Consider the following 21,402-nt stretch of genomic DNA (forward strand, 5'->3'; position numbering starts at 1 on the left):
CTGTGCGTCAAATACAGACATACGCAACGGCCGTTGAATTCGTGTGGCGAAGGTTCCAATCGTACTGCTACCGTGGGATCTCTCTTATACACAACAGGCCAAACAGCCAAAAACAGAATACCCCGGCGCCGTATTCAGGATCAACGAATCTTGTCTTGACGATCCACCGCCCGTGATCATGCTAGCAAGCGAAACCTGTGTATCAAACAGGCTCGACACCCTGTCTAGAAGGCATATCGGAGTGGACTCTGGATCCAAATTGGGGAACACCCCTTGATCAGCATGCCTCCAAGTTTGGCACTCCAAGTCACTCGAATCTGTCTAGATTTACAGTCACGACGTCTCGGAGCATAAAAGGTATGGCCAATGGCGGGTATTGTCATTCGTGGACAATTACTAGCTAGTGTACAGTATTCGCCAGACATTCATCTGGCAGGCGATGCAAATCGCACCGCATCTCAATGCATTCAAAGTTCCCCTTCCTATATGCGTCCGTTTCTCCTTCATTTCCGTTGATTTACGGTCATTCCCCGACGATGCAAATGCTGTACCGGACCCATGATGCTATGCCGATATGAGAAAATCAAAGTAGAAAAGTCGCCGTACCTGTCCCCGGCCACCCCTTTCTCCCATGTTCCGTGAATAATAAACCGAGTTCGTTTCTCCGCCTCGATTATTGGGCGGTTTTTAGACAAAAGAAAAGGGGGCCCATCTCCCTAAATCCAGCCAAATGAAGTTGGATATGTACAGTGAGCCGCGTGGGCGGTGCGGACTAGTTGTCGTGTCTGAAGGTGCACTTGTCGCCTCTGGCACACTTGCCCTGTTGCCAGAAGCTGCAAGGCTTGGTTCCGATGAGGGCGCGGTTGACCGGTCGATGAGGAGGGAGCGTGGCCCCGCCTGGAGCGTTGCCTTTGCGGTTCTTACCCTGCTTGCCCCTGCCACCCTCGCGATCGCGGTTCCGATCCCGGTCGCGTCCACGGTGTTCCTCAGATTCGTCCCGACTGTCCCGGTCGCTGTAATCGATCAACTTCCGTCCGTAAGATGGTTTGTTATACAAAGGCTCCGGGGTTTGATCGACAGCGGGCGGCTCGGGGGCAGGGGGTGGCTGTTGTTGCTGAGGCTGTTGTTGCTGCTGCTGCATCTGCGCGAGCATCATCAACTGCTGGTAACCCTGGTCCTGAGGGTTGAGACCGAAGGCACCGGCCTGAGGTGCGCCCTGGGCGGGCTGCTGGCTCATTTGAGACAGGAGTGCTTGAAGCTGAGCATCGCCTACTTGCGGCATTGGCGCTGCTGGGGCCGGCGCGGGTTGAGCGGACTGCTGAGGCTGGCCACCTGGCATGGATTGCATCAGAGCCATGTACTGGGCATACTGTTGCTGTTGCTGGTAGTAGGCTGCCCACGCGTCCTGGTTGTCTTGGTTCTGGAGCGCTGTCTGCTGTGCGCTTGCTTTCGCCTCTGCATCAGCCCGAATTCGTTCTTCGGCATCCCTCTTCGCCTTGGCCACTGCATCTTTCTGGAATCCAGCCCACCATTCTCTGACTCTCTCTTGATCATGAGCGAGCCAGTCAGGCGGGTTGGTTGCAGGATAGGGCAGTCCTCGCAATTTCTCGACAACCTCTTCGATGCTGTTCGCGGCCGCCTGGATACTTGGGTCCGGGTAATCGTAGCGTCGCTGAGTTTGAGGTGCTGCCGCATTGTAAGGGTTATTGTCCCTCCAGTCCTTCAACTTGTCGGATATCAGAATGCCGTGAACCTTGTCGTCGAATGGTATCGAAGGGATAGGCTGCATGTCGGCCGCAAATGGAATGATCGGCTGAGCAGGGGGCTCTCCAGGTGGAGTCATGTTGTACGGTTCGGGAGTGACAGCAGGTGCAACAGGTTTGAGGTTGCCCAGAATGGAGTTCAACTTGGTGGCGGGGTCATCCTTAGCTTCGAGACGCTTCCGAGCATAATATGCCGCAGCTTCCCAGCCAAACTGCTGAGTCTCCTTCCATCGCTTCTGAATCTCGTCGAACTTCGCATCACCCTGGGGAAGCTGCACGGTCTTGGCGTCCACATTGGGAACTTCTGGCTCTGGGGGCGGCGACTTAGGCGTGGGAGGAATATCCGAAACGTCCGTGTAGATAACCATGAGTTCCCTGTTCTCTCGATCCGCGATCGTCTTCTGCTCATCGGTGTGGAAAGTCTTACTACCACCTCGGGTGACAAATGACTTGTCGCGGTACTCTTGGGCGATGCGGGATACGTCGGCCAGGATAGGCGGGACATATGGCTGGTAAGGCAGCTCATCCTCGTCGTCTTCGTCTTCGTTGAAGTTGGCACGCTGCTTGAGCATCATTCCCTCAGAGCGATCATCCGCTGCGTCCTTCGTCATATTGTCTTCATCCTCCGCCGCCTCTTTGTGGAAGACACGAACTTGTACCAACTCCGATTCGGGCTTCCAGGTAACCCGCAGTTTGCGGCGAGCCTCTTTCCTGAGCCTCTTTGCCTTCTCCTCGGGAGTTTCGGGGGTGTCTCTCTTGTTAGCATCTTTCGCTTGCGTTGCCTGGTTCTCTGCCTTGGGGGTGTTGATGGAATCAAGAAGAGACGCAATGCTGGAAAGCGAGGAGCTAGAGGCTGCAGCTGGTTTCGGGGCGGCTGCCTTTGGCTCGGGTTTTGGCGGAGCTGGTGCCGGCTTCTTGTCAACATCCATTGGTGTAGCGGAGGACGAGGCTTCGGGCTTTGGGGCTTCCGGTTTTGTCAGCTCCTTGGTGACTGGCTTGGGAGGTCGAATCTTGCCTGCAAGGAGCGTTGACGCGGGACGAGGCTTCGAGGCAAATTTCGACTGGAGAGACCCAGCCGTCGCTGGCTTGGCACCCGTCTTGTTGGCCAAGGTAGTGTTCGACGATTCCACGGCCATCTTCTTGACAGTCCGGGTGTCGCTGTCATCGTCGCGGGCCCTCTTGGCGGGGGAGCTTTCAACAGCCTTCGTTGCCGGCTTGGTGGCTTTGCTGGCTGGAAGGGCCGATGACGTCTTCTTTACCTCGACGCCATTGCTCGTCTCGGTGTCTTTCTTGATCCTCGAAGCAATAGTTCGCACAAGCTCCTTGACCTCGTTGTCGCCCTTGTCTGCAAGACGCTTCCGAACATTTTCGAACTTCACGTCCTTCGAAACTTTCTCAGACATGCTGATGTTGGACATGAAGCGAAGAAGTGCCTTGGGGAGGGGCCCATTGAAGTCGGCGGCCTTGATGCAGCCAATCAACATGTTGACCAAACTCAAAATACCCTTTTGGTGACCGCCCAAATTTTCCAACACCGCTTCGTCGCCGTGTTTGGCCGCCGCCTCGCAAACCCTGGTGAAAATTTCCTTCTTCAGGTCCGTCTTTCGGGTCCACTCGGCAACGACAGATGCCGGCTGGCCCTCCTTGATGGCCTGATCAACCTCCTGCTTTGCTCGGTTCATCTCCCCTCTAATCTTGATCAAGAATTCTCCGAGTGCCTGGACGGCGCTGGCGATGAGCGCGTTCGTTCTCGTGGCGGTAGGATCAATGTAGACAATGCCCAAGATATCCCAAACCGCGCCCTCTACTGGGTCTGCAGGGCGAGTTTCAGGACGGATTGGTTTCTTCCGCTCTTCCTCCTCCTCTTTTTTAGCCTTTCTCTGAGCTTTGGTCTTTACAGCCTCATCAGCTTTGAGCTGCTCTTGGAAGGTGAAGGGATAATCGGCGTATTTCGGACGGCGGTTACCCAGCTGCTTCATCTCACGGTTGTACTGATCAAGCAGCGCTCTAGCCTCAAATTCTCGGTCCTCGGGCTTCGCGGGAATGGTCCCGGACGGCCGGTACCGGTCTGCGAACTTGCCCTGGATTTCACATGGAAGTTCTGAAGCCAGCTCTGGGATGATGCGCTTCCCACTACTTGACGGTAGAGCAACAAGAGGCGCGAGTCTATCGTAGCCCTTGGTAGATAACTTTACCGTTCCAGATGATACAAGAAATGGCGCTCCTGGGATTGCGGGGAAATTCTTCTTTGCAGCGGCACTGCGCTTCTTGAACTGGTTCACTGCAGCAAGCTCTTCGTCCGTGCTTGAAGGAAAAACCAGAGTCTCGCCGTCGTCACCTTTTCTCGCCAAATCATTGGGAGAGTCCGCTTGCTCCGGCTCCTCCTTCTTAGTCACACGTTTGCGTTTCTTAGCGGGAAGTTGGTCGGGAGGCGTGGCAGAATCAACTGGTGGTGTGCCGGGTGGGATTATAGGTGCCGCAGCAAGAGGCTGGTGCTGTTGCTGCAAGGTGGGCTGTTGATACGCCGGTTGCTGATACTGGAACTGCGGCTGCTGCTGCTGCTGCAGTTGCAATTGCTGAGCCTGAGGATGAGGTTGAATTGGTCGAACCGGGGCCGGAACCGCCTTTGCCTGCTGGACAGGCTGTGGAGGCGGCTGGGATACAGGCTGTGGCGTGTGCTGGTTCGCGCGTACCTGTTCAACCTTCTGCTTCGGCGCAACAGGCTGGAACGTTGGGGCAACATTGGGCTGGGCGTATTGCGTTTGTTGAGGCACAAGCTTCGGTTGTTGATAAGGAGGTGCTTGATTAGCCTGGAAGGGAGGCGGAGTCGGGTTGGAGAATGGCTGGTTTGGCTGGTGGGCATGTTGAGCTTGGAAGGAGTGTGGTGGCTGTGAGTAGACTCTGTCAGGCTGTGCCTGATGCTGCCGGGGTGACTGTCCATAGCCTTGGGGAGCGGGAGAATAAGACTGGGGAATGGAGTCAAATCGCGGCTGTGGTTGTGATTGTTGCTGTTGTATTTGCGCAGAGCTTTGGTGGCCATGCTGAGGCATGAGCTGGGACTCGTTGTATTGAGACACATTGCCGTTGAACAATTGACTGTTCTGGCCATTGTACTGGAATTGCTGATTCGCAAAGTCTGGCGTGTGGTCGTGGTTCATGTTGTCCATGTTTCCACCAAAGTCAGTCTTTCCTTGCTGGCCATACATGTCTTGAGGGAAATCATGAAGACCAGCGAGAGGATCATCTTGACCTGGGTCAGCATATGAAGGGTCCAAGGCAAAGTGGTTGTGGCCATTATGGAAGTTGCCCTGATTCAAAGCGGACATTCCATTATGGTCACTCGCTACAGAAGCGTGGGCTTGGTGAGGCGACGATCCAAAGGGATTGCTCTGAGCACCGTTGCCTTGGGGGGCAAGATGGGAGAAGGCATTTTGGTCATGGATCTGCTGGGTCCAGTCTTGAGCACCACCAAATTGATTTGATCCATTGGAAAACCCAAAGGAGCCCGGCCAGATATTATTATTATGGCTCTGAGCAGAACCTGCCTGGCCGTTGGTCTGCCAGTTCTGCATCGTGTCGGGCTTGAAAAGCCTGATCTTGTCGACCGGCAGACTGGATATGCACGTGATGGATATGGAAAGAAATGCCAAATCCTCACGAGTTCATTGGGCGGAGATGAAGTACACTGCACAGCTACGGCCAATTAGCATTTGTTCCTTCGGTAGCCGGATCGCTGGCATGTAGGCTGGGGTGGCCGAGCGTCGGATTTTATCAGACGAAGAGGCAATGAAAAGCCACCTGATTGGGTCAAACAGGGATGTGGAAGGAAGGTGGGGTGGGAATAAAATGTTTGAGCAGAGTTAAGCCGTGTTTGAGAAGGCAGATGGCAAGGAGGTATTCTCCTAGTCAAATTGGCTGACAAGGCACCTGGTGTGGGGAACAATGGGACCCGACGGCTAATTGCCGGCCGGAGACTTGCAGCTTACCTTGGTGGCAGCGAAAGATGAAGAGCGCGGCTAGGCCGAAAGCGGCGGTCCAACAGGGATGATGGTGTGGTGCTGCGCCGAACAAGACTGAATTCTGATGGGGTGGGAATGACGAAGGCGATCGTGGTGTCTTTCTGTGTCGTGTGGATGAGCTGTAACTCCAGTCAGCGATCAGGAACCGGAGTGCAACGGTCTGCGATGTATGGTGATGCGTGATGTGTGAAGAGCTGGGTTTGGCTTGAAATCTGTCGATGAACCACTTGGCTCCGGCCCAAAGATGCAGTGAACATCCCCAGCTGGCGAAGTTGACCAAGAGGCACTCGCGATTGGATGCCAAGTTCGACTTTTGCACATTAGAGACACCAGCGACGTGATCTTTCCCCCTCCTTCGAGGATTGAAGAACGCGAGCGGCCTTGCGTGCTTTGACGAATTGGATGACTGTCTTCGAAGTTTTCAGCCGCTGGAAGAAAAACTGAAGAAGCCGTGTTGAATGTTATCATTGACAATCCAGCGAGGTAGGGCTCCTCGTCTCCCCGTCGACCGATGAATGGTGAGGTGAGGTGGTCTTCAGTGTTGGGTGGTCCCTTGTTTGCAGTGGGCTTGATCCTGCCGACCGGTCGCTGTGGTGGTGGTGGAGGTCAAGGCCCGATTGAGGTGCGCTGAACAAGTCAGAGAGTCCCCTGGAGGAGACCCGCCCCCTGCATCCAACCCAGCAGGCTGAGCTGAAGACTGGGCAACAGCAAGCCCAAGCCTAGGTCCCGGTCCAGGACCAAGGCCGCGCAACAGAATCTGACCGGTGAAGTCGGAGTCCCAGGCCAGTCTGCAGAACATGCTGTGAAAGTGAGTGGGTTGATTGATTGATGCGAAGGCGAAGATTGACGGTCTGCAGCAGCATCGACAGTTTTCCGGGAGAACTGCTTCGCGTGGGTTGCCCGTTTTTGCTTGCCTTGCCTCTCTCAATGTTCCCCTCTGCACGATCCCAGCCGCCCTCCATCGCGCCGCGAAACAAGGTATTCTGCTTTGCAGAACATTTTAAACAGGAGGGTTACTCGCGTGTCCTTGTCCACATTTCCACGCGCGCCGTGTCTGCGTCTGTCTCCCTTTGATGCGATCCGACTTTGCAAATTCATCGCTGCAAAGAGTTCGGTGCGGGATGAGTTGGAATGCCATGGGTTTATCATGATTTTCACTCATACAAACATTGCCATGTCTGCGTGTCCAGAGGTACGAAGGATGGCGATGACGATTGATGGAAGTGCGCTGATCATGATGGCGGTGCTTGGAGAAGAGGTAGTGCGTGTTGGGGGGGGGGGATGGTGATCTCGGGGGCAAGTGGTTGTTTGGGAGTTGGGGGGAGCGTAAGTTTGGCTTGGGGGAAGGTTTACCATACCCTGCAGTTCGTGTGTATGCCTCTGTCTCTCTCCCTCGCAAATATCCCGCCTTTTTGTTCCCGATCCTGAGAAGAGCTGGCCTCGCGACCTTAACGTGGTTCGCGGTATGACTTGATGGCGATCGCGCAGATTACAACATGTTGATGAATGCCCGACAGTAGGGCGAGCGAACTGTCTACCAGAAAGAATGGACAAGATGGAACGATCGCGGAGGATCTGGAAGACGACAATCAATCAGGCCAGCTAGATGCCTATTTTCGCGTTCAAAAGTATCGCGAGACGAGGAATCCGGGTGGGTCAGTGTCGCTGATGTGGTTCTGACGCGTTTTCCTGTCGCTTCTGTCCGTAGAAAGGGGTGGTTTTTTCTGATGGTGAAGGAGGAGAAGCAGGATGAGTTGTCGCTGGGGAGGAAAAGTTGGTTCTTGTTCCGCTGTGGCCTGTCTAAAGGGAGGCAGGAAGGTAGCAAGTCACTTTGCGGCCGTAATTCTGAGGCATGAATTTCATGGATGGGTCCAAGCTGGGAAGGAGCCACAGGCCACGGGCATGACTTGCCTTGGCTGTGACTGGGCAGGGCCTCTCCTGCCTTCCCGCTTACGGCGCGCAGAAAATGAGCCAGTGGCTCACACAAAGCCCAGGATAGGGCCGGAGGCAGGTGCGGCAGGCACATGCCGCTGAGACTTGCCCCAATTCAGGCACATTACGAACCTGTGGCAGGTTAGGTACCTCTGGATTAAGGACCGTCAATACAAACACGACGGTCACTTATTCATATGGCATTCAGTTTGACTCTACTGGTTATTCATTGGTATATGGGCTACGGTTTGCATTGCTCTGGAGTCTGTACAATTTGTGACGCATCGAATGCCACATCGCCGTAGCACGCTCTGCGGAAAGAGCACCTGGTATCCGTCCGTACCTGAGTCCTGACTGCGAATACCGCTAAAGTCAAACAGGTCATCTGGGTCGAGCCAGGGCCATTCCAGCCCCTCCATTGCGCTCCCGCGTGTCGCGGTCCATCCAGATGCATCCCAGTCCCGTCCCGTTCACCGCCTTTCGGAAGACGGAGGCTCAATAGTGCCGAGCCATGACATCGTCCAGTCCAGGTTGCCGTAAGGTACCCACCCCAGCACAGAGCACTTCACCTCACTGGCCAGCGGAAGCATCCAGGAAATGTGGCTCGACGGCTTTTGAGGACACCGATGCTGGAGCCGTGTACGTACCTACAGCATCACAAGGCGCAAGCACCTCGTCAACTTCCAGCTCTATCGCAACAACCGATTTCAGTACAATCGATTGAGGCTGTAGCGTAACTCCTGCCATAGCTACTGCTCGTCTTGGCATTGGCTTTATGCGACCTGTCCACTCGCATCCCTAAGAGATACCAGCTCCTCCAAGCTAGCTAGAGCTGTGAAGCTACCCCCACCATCACCATCGCCATGGCAGCGAAGGGCCACTCGCTGCGCGATCGCCAGATCTGTACGTCGCATGCCCATTCTCTCACGCTCTTTTTTGTGAGCTGTATGCTGATTCGTATTGTGTCGTAGCGGCGCTCAAGAAGCTCCTCAGTTTGAACGACAACATCAACGAGAATGAAGCCGAAACTGCCCAGACCAACGGCGGCGCACTTGGTCCCGCCGGTACCATCATAACCTCCGATGGCGATCCCCTTTGGAAGGTCCTCGTATTTGACGACCTTGGCCGGGATGTCATCAGCAGCGTGCTCCGCGTTAGCGATCTTCGCGCGCTGGGTATCACCATGCACATGTACGGCAAGCCGTCATCGCCGCGCCCCGCCTTGATATGCTAACACAGCTACAGGCACATTGGATCTTCTCGACACGCTATCCCAGACGTACCGGTCATCTATCTTGTCGAACCCACGCCTCAGAACCTGCAAAACATCACGAACGACCTCCAGAAGGGTCTCTACACTCCCGCCTACCTGAACTTCCTCTCCTCAATCCCTCGACCCCTGCTCGAAGACTTCGCAGAGCAAACCATCACCGCCGGCACGTCCGACAACATCGCCAAACTGATGGACCAATACCTGAACTTCATCGTTGCCGAACCAGACCTATTCAACCTGGGCATGCAACGAGATCACACATACTGGGCGCTCAACAGCGCGGCAACACAGGATGACGAGCTGGACAGAGTGGTGGACAGGATTGTCAGCGGTCTTTTCAGTGTCATTGTGACAATGGGTGTCATCCCCATCATCCGATGCCCCAAGGGGGCTGCTGCCGAAATGATCTCCGCGAAGCTCGATCGCAAATTGCGCGACCACATCCTCAACTCCAAAGAAAACCTCTTCTCCTCCAGTGCCCGTCCAGCATCAGCAGGCACTCCGACCTCCCGCCCTGTCCTCATCATTCTCGACAGAAACGTCGACTTAATACCTATGCTTTCTCATTCCTGGACATACCAGTCTCTGGTCCACGATGTTCTGAATATGAAATTGAACAGAATCACAATAGAGACGCCTGTAGACGAGAGCAACCCTGCAAAGGGAACCACCAAAAAGGCTTACGACCTGACATCCAGCGATTTCTTCTGGGCAAAGAACGCCGCCGTACCATTCCCACAAGTAGCCGAGGACATCGATGCCGAGTTGACAAGGTACAAGGAAGATGCGGCCGCCGTGACGAAGAAGACCGGAGTGACGGATCTGGAGGACTTGCAGAACGATACCGGCGCCAGCGCGCAACATCTCAAGGCGGCCATCACTCTCCTGCCAGAGCTTCGCGAACGCAAGGCAGTGCTCGACATGCACATGAACATCCTGGCGGCTCTCTTGACCGGCATCAAGAACCGTCAATTGGACAACTTTTTCCAGATCGAGGAGGATGTCATGAAGCAAACAAAGGCACAAATAATGGAGCTTATCAAGGACAGCACCAAGGGAGACCAGCCACTTGATAAGATGAGACTTTTCGTCATCTGGTACCTCAGCTCCGAACAAGAAGTTAGTCGAACCGAGTGGGAGGGTTTTGAGAAGGCCCTCACCGAAGCTGGCGCAGACACAACGTCTCTCCCCTACATTCGACAGTAAGCCTCCCGCATATTACACGGGTTACTATGTACTGACCGCAATCTCAGAGTTCGTGCTACCACCAAGATGACGCAGCTCACCACCATCTCCAACCCTCAACAAAACCAAGCCGCCTCCTCCGACCTGTTCGGCCGCTTCTCCTCCATATCCAACCGCCTCACCGACCGTCTCAAGGAAACCGGTGTGCCCACCGGCCTCTCATCCAACTTCGAGTCCCTCATCGGCGGCATCAAGAACTTCCTTCCCGCCAACCGCGATCTCACCATCACCAAGATTGTCGAGTCCATCATGGACCCCTCTACCGCCGCGAGCTCCGCCATCGCCAAGACAGAAAACTATCTTTACTTCGACCCCCGCTCCGCCAACGCCCGCGGCACTATGCCCCCGCCAAGCTCCATCCGCGCGGGTGCCGGCTCAAGTGCTCCGGGCGGTCTGCCAGGACAGAACATGGGCCAGACTCCCGGCAGCGGCGCCAGCTTCGGCCAGCGTCGTCAAGGTTACTCGGAGGCCGTCGTCTTCACCGTTGGCGGAGGCAGTATGGACGAGTACGGTAACCTACAGGAGTGGGTCGAGAGAACGGGCGGCGACCGCGCCAGGAGGCGGGTTGTGTACGGTAGTACAGAGATGCTCAACGCTGATGAGTTCATCAAGCAGGAGCTGGAGAGGCTGGGCAAGGAGGTGGCGTCTTAGCCGCGGGTGAGCAGTCACGACAATCAGCTAAGCGAGTTTTCTCCATTGTATCTACCTATACTACCTTACTGCTCCCTGGCTTACGAGTTGAAAAGAGTAAATACGATTCCCAGTGTCATTCATGTTCTTGCGGTCTGTGATGCGCTCGGCTTGAGATATGATCCTAGCAATCCGCTGGCCGCTGTCCTCTGGCTTCTGGCTTCAAGTACCAAGTTCCTGAGCTCTGCCCGTGTTGATGACCTAGATTCGTCCGCTGAGTTGGTGATCCGTGGATATTTCCAGATCAAATATTTGGCTGTGTGGGACTTCCTGCAATGGCTGCGCCAAGCTCAAACGAAGCTACTTAGATAGCCAAAGCATGACTGCCAACCATCAGTGATGACACAACCCATAGCGTCTATACGCTCTCTACAAGCCTATAAAACATGAATACCCTGCAATTCTTCAAGAGGCTCTCGTTCTAGCCGCAGACAATAATTTAAGAGTTTTGCTAGTCGGGCAGTGTCATTTTCTTATCCGGGCAGTGCTCCCTATGATCTAGAAATATAGAGAGAATAATAGTAGTTATAATAAGGATAACGACGAAAGACGACGACGACGATAACGATAACGATAACGATAAGAACGACGACGACGACGACGATAATAACGACGATAACGACGACGACGATAATAAAAATAATAGACGACGATAATAGATATTAACGACGACGAAGGTGAGAATAGAAATATAGTCGCTTTAGAAACAGGCCACGGATTATACACGTGTGTGTGGACACTGCCCGACTAGCAAAGCTCTAATTTAATTGCTCGGAAGCCCAAGCCGTTTGCTTTCCTTCACCTCCGGCTGAGTATCGATGGATGATACATCCATCAGAAATGGCAGCTTTGATGGCAGTGGCTATAAGTCAGTGTCCTCAAAGAACACGATGTTTTTAACTGTTCCAGTAATCCATCAATCAATGCACCAGACACGAAGGAATATTCGAACAAAACAAATTGTTCCGTATAGACACGTCACCTTATATATGTCGAGATCCCACTAAGCTTTGACGACAATGCGGCGAGATGCTCCTCAGGGGCGGTAGGGTTTTCAATGTCAGCTCCGCATCAGGTGTCGAGTATGATCAAGAGCTGTATATGAAGAGCATGTACGGAAGATAAAGATGTGCTGCAAGACACAATCGCGATTCTCGATCATTTTGTTGATCCATCGTCAAGTCTCCGAAACCCAGAAGTGGGCGATCGACATGTCCATGTTGATGATTTCTCTGCTGCTCTGTCTTTCCCAGCTAGGGTTTCTCCATCTTTCATTCCTCTATATGTAGTATTTTCGGTGAATAACCTCGGATAAGATCAACGCTTGAGAATCTGGTGTCAAAGGTCACGAGTCTCTGCAATCTAATGATATCACACACACGGGCTATCGTAAGGCTCTCCTTATGCTTAGGCATGCGCCAATGTCAACACCGTACCTTACAATGTTTCCAAAACACGGCTTTGAACGCGTTTCCAGATGTTTTTGTTTTTCATGTATTGATTCATCAGGCAATAGTTTACCCCCCAATCACGGCGACGGAAAGAATGAGAACCGGCTGAACCCAAAATGATGAGGAGATGTCATTCTTAGAGACGTGGTTCAAATATTGAGGTTTCATCATGAATTATTCACCTCAGATTACCCTGCAAGGTTGGCTCAATGATGTCATTTGCTAGAGATGGGACTTTCGTGACTCGATCTACGTAAATATAGTTCTCAGGGGACGGTGTTTCCTGGATTGGTGCTGCTGAACTTCAACGTGAGGGTGTTGTCTGTTGATGACGTGCCCGTCAGAACTTGTGTTCCGGTTACGTTCGATGCTCTACGAATCCTTTGAAAATACAAATCAGTAAACTCAGATATCGAAGAAAGAACTACAATGAGATTCTATGCCTGACTGGGCGTTATTGCACAAGCGCAACATGAAGCGAATCTATGCACGAGTTTGTCGGATGATTCTCATTCGAGCCGCGGAAACACATGACCGGTCTTTCGTTCTCAGTCCACCAGTTTTGTCCTCTGAGTATCTCGGGTAAACAAAATTCCAAACGGCATAGTGCGTTAAACGGAAAATTTGGCTGTTAGTTGAATGCTATTGTCGTATCATTGAAGACGAACCCGGGTAGGAAGCCGACTCGCTTGCCAAGCGACAGCACTGAAGTTAACGAGGAAGATCATTGTGTTGCTCACAATCTTAGATTCAGAGGTACTTGTTCTTCTTTTAAGTCCATGCTGTTTATGACTGACACGTTGATAATAGCAATAAAAACGCACTCAACCACTGTCAGCCATTCCCTCAATTACCTTGACGGCCATGGACTATATATATGTTGAGGTTCCCTCAACCCTCAAACTTTCACGACAATGTGCCGCAGGGATGTCCTTCCGCCGATACATCGAGTGGGAACGCTTTGCGACATATGGTAATCTGAGGGTTGAGATATGTTCGGATCTTAGCGGCGACATCCAGCTGAATAAGCTGATTTTCATCAGCGTCGTGTAACGCTCTATGAATAGTACGACGGCAATACAGCAACGGAGAAGCCGCCAAGAGACAGCCATTTCGCGCCAATTGAGGCGACTTCTTCCAATAAGAGTATACAGAAGAAATGCCGTTCATTTCGTCTGCCCTTTACGTACTAAGCAGCGCATGTGTCTGACCATTCATGTAGGTCAACAGAGCTTGATTTTACCTCTTCTTATAACCCCCTCTTCCCCCTCCTCCTCATGACACCGTCGATGATCCTACGCTGCATACACTAATTCCTACAACGGAGCTGTTTCTAGTATTAAAGCATATTAGAAGTGACAAGTTGGTTGCTACAACAATGAGGAGGTAAAGGAGGAGGGGGAAGCGAAGCGAAATGGTTTCGAGAAAGGGGTTATTCTGGTTCATCTGTCAGGGGAACACAACCAGCTCATAGCCATGATATCGGCTCCTAACTCTTCAGCTATGATTCGCCCTCGGCAGGAATGTATTCCGAGTATACATTACGTAAATAGAGGAGTTGGTGGACGCCAGGCTGAAGGAATCGTCACTTCTACCGGGCGTGGGACGTGTGAGTACTAATTGACGTTTGCGATGTGAACGCCAATCATAGCACAATGAATTTGTATCCCCTAGGTAGATACTCGAACGTCATTTTCGTTGAGTGGACATCGCAAGGGATGCGATCCTGCGTAAATACTCTTCATCAGCGCGAATCATAGGCAGGTCTTGCGTATATATTGCCTCCTGGAGTCTGATTAACTGTCCTCAGATGCAATTTCGTGAGTCGGGTAGCCGGAGATCTTGGCCTAAGACAACTTCCATCTGTAGAAGCTTCCGAGGTTCTAAGGTATCTTCACAGCCCCGTATGACAAAGACAGGGCTGTTCAGCTCGTCTATCAAAGTATTCGTGGTGATACTCCTGTAGTGAAGCAAGCCAGAGAGCCAGAAGACAGAACTAGAATCCCGTTGGCATATGGAACATGTCTTTGTGTTATAGTATCAAGAAACAAGAAATGTTGCCGCCAACTTCCTTCGACCCCACATCCATGCTTTCAGATTGAAAGAGCAGGCAAATTGGTTGTCAAATCACTGGGCTAGGCTTGCTTGCGAGCTATTTATACCGGCGAAGACGAGACAACCGGAGAGTGCATTATCTTAAGTCACCCACTCTCATACACCGCAATTCCCCGGAAAATGTTGCTTTTATCCTTTCAAGGGGCAGCGTGTTGTACAAAATAATCCAATAAAAGCGTTGGTAACATGGAGAGCCAACGAGAACCCAATTGCCTTGGTAACCCTGGTAACCACCAGCAGGAATGAACCGGGCTTTCTGGACCCTTGAAGACGGCACAAAGATCCAGCAGTCTTGTTTCCTGACGAAGACTACTCGTAAAAGCTGAGATCTCTTCCGGCAGGTATTCCAAACAGATCCTCCCACGGCAGCGGAATAGGTGGATGCCAATCTAGGCATTGGCCGCCATTGAGTGACTGATCCCAGTGACCCTTTCGCTCGAGTCGCAGCACCCGACGCCGACATTCAAGCCTTCGGGGCATTCTGCAGAGTTCACCCGGAACTATGGAGAAAGTTGATGCGACTGTTTCGGGACGACTGTGTTCAGCGCGGAAGGCTCACCAATCCCCCAATCCAGAACTATCAAATGCGCCCTCGACCCTACCGATGCCTGAGAGTTACCACCTAGAGAATCCTAGGAATAATTCATAGGTCTATGAGACCGACAAAACAATACGACTCGCTCCTATCATATTGTTTTGACTACCCCCATTATCTCAGACCACGGGTTATGTATCCCCGCCTCGGCTTTGGGACAACCTCAGTAGCTCTTTCACTCTTCGAAACGACGGTATAAATATGGAGAGCACACGTGCATGATTATGGTACCGGCCAAACAGAGAACTAGCTGCCCTTACCTCAGTCTGTATCCATGGCCTGGATATCAAACCCAAAGAGATTCCGAGTTGACTTGATCTTCCGAATTCGATATCCTACTTCGCCACAGTCATCTGTCGTCTCTGGCAGTTGATTCGACTGAAACAACTACAGACACCAGATGAGGGCACCAGGTCTTACTATCGTACTTGAGGGAGTATGGGCTGGATACCAGGTGGCAAGGGCCACCCAGTCGTAGCCAACAGTGAAGAGCACTCCAAACTAAGAGACAGGCAGCCCTATTGGTGAGATACAGCTCCCCCATGAAGTGTAGCCGAATATATACGTCCAACGAAGTCAAAGCGCATCTGTCCGCTGCATCTACAAGCCTCATATCGCAACACCGTCAACCCAGCCGTCTATAAAAAGAATGACAGGGTTCATTGAAGTCAAACTTCAAGTCTTGCGAGTTCATACTCCTCATTGGTGCTAAAAAGAATCCCGAGTGAGATTTTGAACATCCCCAAGTCCCAGAATCGAAGACGAGGCGCAAGTAACCTGCTCAATCTTTCACCCTTCTCCATGTATGAACCACAAATACTTCTACGTCAAGAGAGAAGATTTCAGAGGTCCACATGGCCCATATCTGCCTGACCGAGCACACGACATGTCGCATGGATGTTTAATATACCAGCCAAGACAACTGGAATATCCGTCGTAAGTCCATCGCCTGGATTCTGCTTAGTTATTCGGTGGCAAGACAAAATCGAATGGGAAACAGCTGAAGTTACCTCTTTATCCCATTAGAGGCGGAAAATGGCTCAGATGTACCCAAAAAAGTGACTTTTGGTCAACTGAATGAACAGTGTATTTTCCCGACGCTTCTAATACTGTAGGGACGACCCCTCTATAAATTAGTGGCTAGGTAGTGCTAAGCACTTATTTCCGGCGGACTGCCCGCTGGAGATAAGCTCGGGCCACGGGTATCTTTTTTTGGCGGGGGTTATCGTGGCTTATCGATTGGCTAGAACGCGTTTTTCACAGTAAAAATACCGTTTGAGCCATTTTCCGCCTCTAATGGGATACGCTGGTACTTGGCGATCTGAGCACGGGCCGAGAGGCACCACGATAGCATTCAGACTCGTCATCCGCAGAATCACCATGAATACAATGACAGCCCATGGCCTGTCTACTCAACCCAATGGATGCTGCCAAATGGCAAGTGCTCTCTAGATAAAGAAACACGTCAAACTCCCGAGCAATGAACACAAGTGTAGACAGTCCTCGCGACGGGCGCAGCTCTCATCTCTTCCTTTGACACCATACTTGCACAGCTATTCATCTCCAATACCCGAGAAGGTGATGAGGTCTGGCCAGAGGCAAGGCCCAAAATACCGCCAGGTTCTCATTCAGATTATAGACTTTTCCAGAGAACCGACCTTGGTACTGAGCCACCCCTTTATCGCCATGTCTCATATATCTTGACAAATCCTTCTTGTTTAAGCCACAACGGTGCCATTTATGTAGTTCCATTATCAGTCGCCAGATTCCAAGACGGCAGCTTGCCAACAAGCCCCCCCACCCCCAAGCTTTTCATTTATAAGTGGACTACTGAAGAGGAATCAAACCCATCTGCAGAAATTTTCTCTGACCGCCAACATCTCTTTCTTCCGAGCAGAACTCGGCCGGTCGAAGAGTGGCGACGTTGCGAGGAGTCGAGCTCTCGTCGCATACGCCATGGCAACGCCGCGGGACTTTAGCTCATCGACTGCGATCCATACATTGTAATGTAGAACGATACAATCTCATCCCTGTCTGTATACTCACTGAGAATTATTCCAAGACGACGGCGTCGAAGAAAAGCGACGCTATCGAGATAGCGAGCACCATCGAGCTGTCGGAGCTCGTTACTCTACCCCAAGCTTACTGCTACCTTGGCACGCAAGAAGAACAATTGTGGACGTCCAGGGCTTGCAGACGTTGCTGTTTTTGTAGGAAGACGAGAGCGGCCGTCACCATGAGAATCACGTAACGAATCAGTAGGACCAGTATATCATCAAAAGCTTCTCTTTATTGTCTCATTTCATCATTTTAGAGTAGCCCATCTAAAGCCTCATTTTCGAACCCTGCTCTCCACCCCCCTCGTCCCGTTTATGAACGCCAATCCGGGCGCTATCCCACCGGCCCATCCAGGGCAGACAGCTGGGACAGACGACGGAACGGACATGCAAAAGAATAGAAAGAAACGCCATTTGGTTCCATGTTGATATCAGAGAAAAGGACAAAATGCGTCAACAAAAAACGGGGAGTGAGGGAAGGGGATCCCAAGCAGCAGTGGAAGGGGAAAGGAAGAAACATCCAAATGCGTACAATCAAAACAGAGTACAAAGGTCATTAGAGTTACATCCCCTCCCGTGTCGTACTCCAAACATGATGAGAGTAGTGTAACTCTCAGAAGTCGTGTTCGCCGTCCACCTTGCCCTTTTTCATCCTCTGAAAAGAAGGGGCGGCGGGTATAATGCTCACAAACTCAATGCCATCATAAAACATGCAAAATAAGGATGCGAAGATCGCTTCCGGAAAAAGGAATGCAGCCGCTCGCAGGGTGCTTAGACACCTCTGAACATGCGGACGACGAGGAACCACATGGCGCCGATGAACTTGAAGGCTGATAGGCCTGCGACAGACCACAAGACGACAGACATGTAGATGTTGGCGCGGCCGTTCTCGTCCGTCGTGCTGTTGGAGTCAGGGCTAATGCGCTCCAAGCCTGCAGCGCTGAGGACGACGGCAGCCAGACCAAAGTTGGAAATCATCCAGGCAAGCACGACAACGGAACGAACGCCACGGTAGTAGTCCATCTGAGCCTCAGCCTTTTGCGCTTCCGTAGGAGCCTTGACCTCCGCCACGTACTTGGTGCCGAAGACACCCAATTCACGCTCGTACTGGGCGTTGAGGTCGGCCTCATCGGGAAGGTCTGTCTTTCCGGAGCCATCCTTGGTGCTGACGGTCGGTAGCTTCTCGGCCTTGTCATCACCCTTGGTACCCCAGGAAATGTCGTGAGTGTTGCAGAAGGCGTAGACGTTGAGAATGTTCGTGTACGTAGGCGTCAGGAGCATATACTGGACGAACGACGTGAACATGTGCCAGGGGTCGAACATGAGGATCGAAGCGATGAACCAGATACCGTAGGTCGACATGACGGAGATGATGAGGGTGTAGAAGACAGGATTCGAGAAGAGTTCGTTGATGCTGAAGCCGGTGGAATCGTTGACATCCTTCAGAATGGCCTTGACGGCAATGAAGACGGCTGCAAAGAGCAAGTAGCTGTGCAAGGTTAGTTGAAGCTCATTAAATGACGTCACCGTAAATACTCACATCATAATAAATGCCCAGAAGTAAACCATCGTGATGTAGTAAGGCCCGGAACCCGATGGACGATTACCCATGGAAAGAACGAAACAAGTGATCAGAGAAATACCGTAGAGCCAAGTGAAGACGACGCCAAGAATCTCGCCTGTCCTACCAAGCAAGTCATCGTCGCCCAGACTCGTCGTAAGAATCTTGAAGACCAGGAAGAAGTTACCAATGGCAAACCAGGCGAAAATCATGTTGATCGTGTTGAAGACGAACTCGATGAAGAACATAATCTTGCGCAGGAAGGAGTGATCAGACCGGAAGAATTCGTAGAAGTGAGCAATAGCGTAGATGGCAGCGAAGAAAGAACCGTTCAACCAACGACGACGCTGGAGAACCAATTCCGTGACGGTGTCGGGAACATCAGTCTCGCCAGTAGCGGACTTGACGTACTGCAGAATCCAATGGCAGTTGCGTTTCGTCACGAGCTCGAAGCAGAGAATACGATCTTCGGCGAGGTACATGTTGGACGTGAAGATACCGGCGCCCGCACCCTCAAGCTTCTCACCAGCGAAGTACTTCTCCAGCGGACCCTGACCGTTCTTGTCGTTTTGGAGAGCGACGTATCGGTAGGCGGAGAAAGCACCAGGCAAGACGGAAATGAAGCCGAAAGCGGATTCGAGGGGCTTGTCGAGAATGTTGCTCATCTTGTACTCGAAGTTCTGGGTCGCAACAAGGGGGTTGAGAAGGTGTTTTCCGCCCGTACCCAACATAGCTTTGATCTCACCGCAAGCGCCGGCGCACATTGGCTCGAGGTCGAACGCCTTCCAGAGGTGGTAGATGGAGTTTCCACCCGGCTTGGTACCAGCGTCGATGAGCACACAAATATTGGGGTCCAGGACACGGCCGAACGCTTGGAAGAACCATCTGTGTGAGTTGATCTTCTTCTGGTTCTTCTCCTTCAAGCAGAACAGCATCTGAACGGGCTGCTGCTTAGGAACCAAGGAGACAACGTCGTTCTTGATCGTCATGCCGACCTGGGTCGTGTATTCGTAAATGTGGGCGGTGACATCCTTGCTGTTGACCTGTTGCTTCGCGATACCCTCCTGGTACACACCCATACCGGCCAGCAGTGCTCTTGTTCGCGGGTTGATCTTGGCACGACCGTCGCTGACAACACAGACGACAATCTTCTTCCAGGCATCCTTGCCCCACGTCTTGCTCTCCTTCCGATTGCACATGTACTCAATGTTCTTAAACACACCAATCATTGTCCGCGCGAACAGAATCTCATCTTCGTTGTACATGGTAACAACGATGAAAAGCTCAGTGTGTCTGGGCTTAGAGAATAGCTTCTGTCTGAGCGTGAAGTTGTCGTCGTAGAAGTAGTTAGGATCGCAAGTGGCGGCAGAGTAGCGCATGTGGGTGAACTCATCGCGCTCGCCGTGGGGAAGCTGGTTGAGAAGTCTTGGGGGCACGGGGCAGTCGAGAACCAAGTTTCCGCGGTACAGGAGGACCTGCTTGACCGTCTTCCACCTCTTGATGCCGCCGGCTGGCTGCGGAGTGGGAGCGTCTGAGTACGGGTCTTGAGGCGAGCTGTCTTGGTGAGCAAGCATCGGCCTGTGGTCATCATACTCGCTGTAGCCGGTGGGCTGGTCGTAGGGCATGTTCGGGTCTTGAGGAGAGGGTTGGTAGGGCTGGTTGTAGTAGGCATCGTGATGCGCCTCCGGGTTCACACCGTAGTCGCCCTGGTGGCTCCTTGAGTCGTAACCGCTCAAGTTATCGATTGAGTGCTTGAAGAGCTGTTAGCGCCGGCTCAATTGAGAAGCTTTGCCCATGAAACCCACTGCTGCGTTAAGTTGAAGGTTGTCACTTGGTGTGCCGAAGCGGCCAGGCGGGGGAAGGGGAGCATCGAGGTGTTGTTGCCTCGCGTAGGGGTCGTCCAGATGTTGCTGAGACGGCTGGTTGGCGGCGTATTGGCCGTTGAACGGGTTGTCCTCCAGCTGGTAGCCATGTTGAAGAGGCTGGCCTGGCGAAGGCGTGCGGTGGTAACGAGGGTCCATGCGATCGTTGTAGTAATCGTCGTCTATGGTAAGAGCAGGTTAGGTTTGGTTGTCTTGAAGTTGCAAAACCTGGGGCAGTCGATATTAAGAAAGCAAAAAGCGGAAACTTGTAAAGATGAATACAAGAAGAAGCTTGCGCCACGCCAGTTGCGTACTCTAGAAGTACAGTGGATGCGCCGGACAGACTGGTACTTTGACAAGAAGAGGCAATGAGATCAGACCCAGTTGGTTCAAGAGTCCGAGGCAGAGGCAAGTGAAAGTACTATCCCCAGGGGCAAGTCTGGGTCTTTGTGGCTTTGGAGTGGTAGAAGTGGGATGAATGACGCCAAGGGACGATTCATAAGGGGACCAAGTTACTTGCCTAAACGATTATACGACATGGTTGCGATGGTATGGGGGGTCAATCAAAGGAACCAGTGTCTGATGTTTGTGACCAGGAGAGAGTCCGTGGGTGGGTATCGATATGGATCAGGTAGACAGTTCGTGTCCCCTCGGGGAGGGCGGGCAGGCGGGAGGTGTTTCTGGATGTTGGCTGTGCTGCGGGAGTGCCGTGCTGTGCAGGAGTTCAGGCGGCCAGTGAGAGGGCAAGGCGCAGGAGATGGGGACGAGGAAGAGACGACTGTCGCGCAAAGATGTCGATGTGGATGCAGGTGGAAGTGTGGATAGGTCGGTACCAAGAA

The 21,402-nt window shown here is 52.4% G+C and overlaps 3 protein-coding genes across 3 annotated transcripts; 1 reads left to right on the forward strand and 2 right to left on the reverse strand.

Moving 5' to 3' along the window:
• Positions 1-772: 772 nt before the first annotated feature.
• On the reverse strand, positions 773-7,018 carry CGGC5_v006167 (uncharacterized protein; the record flags this gene model as incomplete). The annotated part of the gene is made up of 4 exons (XM_066151658.1): positions 773-5,375; positions 5,448-5,456; positions 5,750-5,901; positions 6,947-7,018. 4 exons carry the CDS (start codon positions 7,016-7,018, stop codon positions 773-775), a joined length of 4,836 nt encoding a protein of 1,611 aa, XP_066008891.1.
• Positions 7,019-8,577: 1,559 nt separating this feature from the next.
• sly1 lies at positions 8,578-10,883 on the forward strand (the record flags this gene model as incomplete). Its single annotated transcript, XM_032035853.1, has 4 exons — positions 8,578-8,617; positions 8,686-8,905; positions 8,960-10,189; positions 10,241-10,883. The coding sequence occupies 4 exons, from the start codon at positions 8,578-8,580 to the stop codon at positions 10,881-10,883; spliced, it is 2,133 nt and encodes a 710-aa protein (XP_031892788.1).
• A 7,028-nt stretch (positions 10,884-17,911) lies between these two features.
• chs-3 (Chitin synthase 3) lies at positions 17,912-21,102 on the reverse strand (the record flags this gene model as incomplete). Its single annotated transcript, XM_066151659.1, has 5 exons — positions 17,912-18,629; positions 18,681-20,452; positions 20,507-20,745; positions 20,846-20,913; positions 21,080-21,102. The coding sequence occupies 5 exons, from the start codon at positions 21,100-21,102 to the stop codon at positions 17,912-17,914; spliced, it is 2,820 nt and encodes a 939-aa protein (XP_066008950.1).
• Positions 21,103-21,402: the final 300 nt, after the last annotated feature.

The sequence above is a fragment of the Colletotrichum fructicola genome (genome assembly GCF_000319635.2).
Source record: "Colletotrichum fructicola Nara gc5 chromosome Unknown KSG_Nara_v1_contig03, whole genome shotgun sequence".
Lineage (NCBI taxonomy): Eukaryota > Fungi > Ascomycota > Sordariomycetes > Glomerellales > Glomerellaceae > Colletotrichum > Colletotrichum fructicola.